This window comes from Topomyia yanbarensis, chromosome 2 (genome assembly GCF_030247195.1).
Source record: "Topomyia yanbarensis strain Yona2022 chromosome 2, ASM3024719v1, whole genome shotgun sequence".
Lineage (NCBI taxonomy): Eukaryota > Metazoa > Arthropoda > Insecta > Diptera > Culicidae > Topomyia > Topomyia yanbarensis.
Window position 1 is genome coordinate 197,642,046 of NC_080671.1, and position 6,000 is coordinate 197,648,045.

At 35.9% G+C, this 6,000-nt stretch overlaps 1 protein-coding gene across 4 annotated transcripts in view; it reads right to left on the reverse strand.

Annotated features, from left to right (window-relative positions):
- LOC131682599 (Bardet-Biedl syndrome 2 protein homolog) overlaps positions 1 to 4,722 on the reverse strand; it is a 30,589-nt gene extending 25,867 nt beyond the window's left edge. Inside the window, exons 1-4 of one of the 4 annotated variants that reach the window (XM_058964207.1) lie at positions 4,688 to 4,722; positions 4,241 to 4,403; positions 3,936 to 4,119; positions 3,756 to 3,875 (exon numbers count right to left, since the gene is read on the reverse strand). In XM_058964207.1, the coding sequence (XP_058820190.1) occupies positions 3,756 to 3,875; positions 3,936 to 4,119; positions 4,241 to 4,366 (430 nt within the window). In that variant the 5' untranslated portion in view covers positions 4,367 to 4,403; positions 4,688 to 4,722. Of the gene's footprint in view, positions 1 to 3,755; positions 3,876 to 3,935; positions 4,120 to 4,240; positions 4,534 to 4,687 lie in introns of those variants that run through there. The other 3 variants (XM_058964206.1, XM_058964208.1, XM_058964209.1) reach the window with 3 other exon arrangements.
- Positions 4,723 to 6,000: the final 1,278 nt, after the last annotated feature.

The window sequence follows — 6,000 nt, forward strand, 5'->3', positions numbered from 1 at the left end:
AAAGACATAGTGCTTTAACAAGTGAGCTTAAACAGCGGAGCTGCAATGCGGCTTGGCCGCATACCCGAGACTAAGGATCCGAAGCGGCGCAAAGCCGCTAAGGATACGCCGGACGAGGTATTGATTAACCGTTCGCTGGAATTGCAAAAAACCTGTGATCCTCTCGTTTGCCTGGTTCACTCAAGCATTGAAGCTATAGCTAATTTAAAGTCGACTAAGCGGCGACGGAAAATGATTTTTTCATATATCTTCGTTATGTTGCAATATTATTGAAAACTGATAACACTTATAAATTTAGATTGTCTTTGGTTACGTTTTCCACGCAAGTGGACTATTTTAAAGATTTTTGGAAATGCGCAGCTTCCTTCTGCGAGTAAAGCACCTATCTTGATGAAAAAACGCTTTTCGTGTTTCTTGACCCCACCGTTGTCCAGGAAAAATAGTTTTGAAACCCTACAAGAAAAAAGTTGGGCATGAAAAGGTTAAAGAAGTTTATAAAATTAAAAAATAAATGAATTGTGTCAAATGAATAATGAATAAATGAAAAAATTAGTAAACATATTAACGTGAAGAAACTGATTAAAATTCATGACCTGGTAAAAATGGGTAAAATTCACAAAATGAAAACAGTGAATAAAATAAGTTAAATGCATGAAGTAAATAAATCGATCAGAATGCATCCAAACAATGAAAATGCAAAAATAACTAAAATAAACAAAATGAATAAAAAGAATACTGAATGAAATAAATAATTAAAATGAAATGATCTAAACGCATAAAATAAACAAAAATAATAAAATCCATGAAATTAACAAACTGAAAAATGAGTATATGGAATGAAGACAAAAATGATTTAAATCAAACAAACAAATAAAACAAATTAGACGAATTTGAGAACCATGGTTTCTGAAAGTTCTGCTGTGTTTGTGAAAATCCTAGTATTTGAAAAATGGCTAATTAATATACAAGGCTCTTTTAGTGTTTCCTATCTTTTCTGTTTTCACCTTTTCGTTACTGTTCTTTTTTCTTGACGGTGTCGTTTAAGATGATCTGGTGTTTCTACATTATTGATGGACTTTAATTTATTATCAGGATACTGAAACGTTCAACTTGTTTTAGATTTCAAAGATTTCTTTTTGGTCACAGATTTCTGAAAAATGTTTATTACCGTCAAATGGCCAACTCACTAGGGTTTAATACAAACAGGAAACTAAAAATATGTTGTCTCGTTTTCATGTGTCTCTGAACATATAAACTGCTTTTGAGCTATGAACATTCTTGAGATCTTGAAAAATCATGTGTAACAAATGCAAAACGCATGCTGTATTTTTCCTAGGTGGAGAAAAATTTTGGGTAAAAAACTATTTTTTCTCCACTAAGGAGAAAATTGTTTTTTTTTAGACTGAGACTGGTAAAACTCTTTTGTTCGAGCGCAACTCGAATCGAATACCCCAATTATTGCACTACTATTTGAGCCAATGCGTTGAACAAAGATGGCAGATGCTGCTCTAACCAACGAATTCGGATGAATAGGGTGATGATAGAAACAAGGTGAACATAGGATCTCTACCCAAGGAAGTATCATGTGTGTTTTAATTTTCTACTAGAAGTCATGGATTCAAAAAACAGTTGCTCTCGGTGATGGCATAAGTATAATATGAATATGAAGTATATGAAAAATGTATTACCTCACTACTAGGAGGATTATATGATGATCCGTGTATTCATATACATCAAACATCAAACTCACGGTGACCGCAATACCTAATGCAAGGGTTAACACCTTATCTTTGAAAAACGTTTGCTCTTTATCTGTATAGTAAACTTACATATTAGCTTTTGCAAAATAGTTGATTCATTATTGAGTAACTTTACAATATGTTTTCAGAGTCGAATTCATTGAATCACGTAAATGTTTTGATACCCCGATATTTAAAATCGGTTTAGTTTTGCTCCTAAAACACCAGTAAACCAATACGCTTTATGCAACGGCCTCATTTTTAGTTATTGGAAATTGGTAATTTAGGAATTGAAATTGTTTAATATATCCGCCGTTCGTGAACGGATTTTGACAATATTTGGCTTGTTAGAAATTTATTTGCAGAGACTTTCTAATTATATGCGCAAAACTTGGTAACTTGATTTGTGTTTTGACAAAATCACGCATATCTCAGAAAGTAAACAACATATCCATAAACAAAAATAATAGCGTCTAAGGGTCTTGTTAGGCCTTTCATTTGAAACTAGTTTCGTTGAGATCGGTTCAGCCATTACTGAGGTAATTTCATGACATTAGTGTACAATAGAGTGACAGAAAAAAAATGACCCCCATCGGCCCACCCTTGAGTCGATTCCTAGTCCCACCAGGAGTGTCTGCTCCAAATTTGAGCCAAATCGAACAAGTCTAGCTACCGGACCAACGTGCTTGAAGTTTGTATGGGATTTTTCGACAATTTACATGGAGAAAACCCTCTTGCTCACATTTTCGCCACTAGGTGGCACTGTATACATCAGATTATCACCAAAAGTGAAACTTAAGAAGATAATTCTATTGTCTACAACCTTGTTGAAGACTGCAAAGCGATCCGACTCGAATAGGAAAAGTTATTAAACTTTTAACGAAGTGATGTCTGAGTCTGTTTTGCATGGGGCCTAGCAGTGCATGATAGTGTATCAGTACTAGGTTCTAACAAACTAAACATTTTTATGGAATAATGGTTAGATTTAGCTGAATAGTATGTTCAGAAGAATTGTAGTACATAATACGAGTTATGTTTTGGTTAGAAAATTGTAGTTCCACATCTGACCGCATAGATGGCGCCAACACTAACTTTTCAACGAAGAGAGATAGAAACTAGGTGTCTTCTACAAAGTTGTAGAACAAGAATATTGCAGTAATTCTTCCAAACATCTCGATATTCTATCTCTCTCCGTTGAAAAGTTAGTGTTGGCGCCATCTATGCGGTCACAGATTGAACTAAAATTTTCTAACCAAAACATAACTCTTATTATGTACTGCAATTCTTCTGAACATACTATTCAGCTAAATCTAAGCATTAATCCACAAAAATGTTTAGTTTGTTAAAACCTAGTACTAATACACTATCATGCACTGCTAGGCCCCATGCAAAACAGACTCAGACATCACTTCGTTAAAAGTTTAATAACTTTTCCTATTTGAGTCGGATCGCTTTGCAGTCTTCAACAAAGTTGTAGACAATAGAATTATCTTCTTAAGTTTCACTTTTGGTGATAATCTGATGTATACAGTGCCACCTAGTGGCGAAAATGTGAGCAAGAGGGTTTTCTCCATGTAAATTGTCGAAAAATCCCATACAAACTTCAAGCACGTTGGTCCGGTAGCTAGACTTGTCCGATTTGCTTCAAATTTGAAGCAAGTACTCCTGATGGGACTAGGAATCGACTCAGGGGTGGGCCGATTGAGTTTTCAAAAATTCATTATTTTTCTGGGCAGTCTAGTGTACAAACATACAGACACACACATACAGACGCTGTCCAAATTTGTCGAGCTGAGTCAATTGGTATATGAGACCCGGCCCTCCGGAACCATGCCATCTCATTCTGACCCTCACTACTGGTTCAATGTGACATTTGAGAGCTGGATCAATTTGACATTTGTTTTTTCTCTACCCGCATGTCCCGTCCCAGGTACTGAGCGATTGCCCTTCGTTGCTGATTTTTGACAGATTTGCTCAGCTTACACATGAAACTAAAGCGCTAAATATATGCCATACCGTTTCCTCCTACAATCAAAGTGTTTCCAGGTAGATTAGCGAAGGATCCAATCGAAATTGAACGCACACCTTCGTGAAAGTCTCGTTGGAATAAGTTGTAGTTCTCATCAACGTGATAAACTGCAAAAAAATATTCATTTATAAAAAATGATCTTTTGCCTACCTAACCAATCTGTTCACCGAGGAAATGTGACGCACTTCCGATCACCAGCACATCACGCTCATCGTCTCCTTGCAATTTTCCAGCAACAATTGCTCGAATTGGAAAGTTCATGTTCAACATTGCGATATCGTTCTTGATTTCTGACACCGAGAGCTTCGAGTTTTGCAGCCCATAGCGTTTATGCGGTGTGTGTATCAATATCTTAAAAGATAAAAGGTATAGCAATATATCGAATGGAACCTATTGGACCCATAATGAGTAGGCTATCGAAGTCAAGCATATATTCCGCGCAGTGGTTGACCCCTGTATGCGAATAGCTTACCTTATCTGCATTGGTCACTACAGTCAAACATGAATGTATTCCATCGTACTTGCCGCAAGTCACTAGCTTCTCAAACACTTTGTAGTTGAGCGAAAAAGAAAAAACCGGCTTTATGTTGATGTCCATCTTAGGAGACGTTGAAATTGTGCCAAATCAGAGGAATCTATAGGTCAGGCATCGTAATTTAGCTAAGTTTGATAGTTAAGGAATCAATACAAATAATCAAACCACTGAAGATATGTGTTTGCAAGTTACTCCGTGCCATAGAAACAGATTTTGAGTAACGGCTCATGCGTATTCCGGTTGAAGCACGTTTCAATTCAACTGGAATAATTCGAGTCGCCAATGTTACCGGCCGTGTGCTGCAACGTGTCTTATTTACATTTTGTTCTCCTATTAAACAACCATTGACATTCCTTTAAGCAGATGTTGTTTACAGTTACATACCGGCTATATTCTAAAGTGAGCTTAAGAGTGTGGTTCTAGAGAATTATATACTGAATCAGAGAATGTGTATGATAAATCTGTTTTTATGAGCAAGATTTACTCATCGAACTGACAAGTGACTAATATTTTTTTCTACAGTTGAAGTGGAAACCGGGGCTAGTTGGTGATATTTAAAAAAAAATCATTTTTACCGCTTTGATTTAGATATCACGTACAAAATAGAAAAGTTTGCATTAAAAGACAGATTGTTGGCAACATCTCTGAATTGTATCAAAGGGTTTTATGCATTGTCTTCATTTTTCTAGACATAAACTTACACCGGGTTAATTTAGTGGTAGGTATACGGTACGTTGGCGGTACGCCAGTAAACGGACAATCAAATAGAAATTCAATTACTTCAGGAGTCCTTACGGAACGTGCTGAAAGTCTTTTCAATGAAACTGTATATTAATTGACACTTGCCATTATATTTCCGTCTCAATACCCATTTAACTTCGACGCGTACTCCATATTCAAAAGCAAATTTTTAAAATTCTTCGGGCGATTGTCAAAAGTAAACGTCCCCTGCTTTGGCGAGATACACAAGAATAAGTTCTATTGCTTTGGAGTGAATTTCAGAAATAGAAATAATTGATGGCTATTTTTGCATTGTGAATAGCATCGCCAACTTGCCCCGCGTGTGCCACCACCAACTTACTCATCCGCATGTTCTATTAAAAAGCATTAAAAAACAACTTTTGTGTGTGGTTATATGTAATATCAATACGGATACAAGCACTATTGATAAGTGATAATCATTTGTGAAAAAGAATCAAATTCGCCTTAAATAACACCAAATGTTCTAAATTCAGAAGATTTACTTATCATGCTCGAAAACACAGTATCGCCCACAACTTCTCCAAAAAAGTTTTGCAACTTGAATACTTTTCGAAAGTATTTCACATTAATTGAGGTACACAACATTGTCATAAGTGCAATACCGTGCCAGGTCCATCTACCGATCAATTAACAGCCATTTTCACTTTCAACATTCATTAAAAATTAGATTAAAAGATAAATCGAGTAGATGTCAATTTTCAACTAGAGTATTTAAACCAGTACCAAGAAAAAATGGGCAAATTTACAAAAGAATTCATGGAAAGTGAAAAATAGCCGAAACACCCAACTACTCCAGAGGGCCATTCGCCGATCAATACAAACAATTAATATACTTTCACCGATCACATGGACATTAGCGATGATATTGCCCATGTGATACTTATAAACACTTTTGCATGTGATTTTTTTTTCGTTGGGATTCCTCTGTCAAAAGA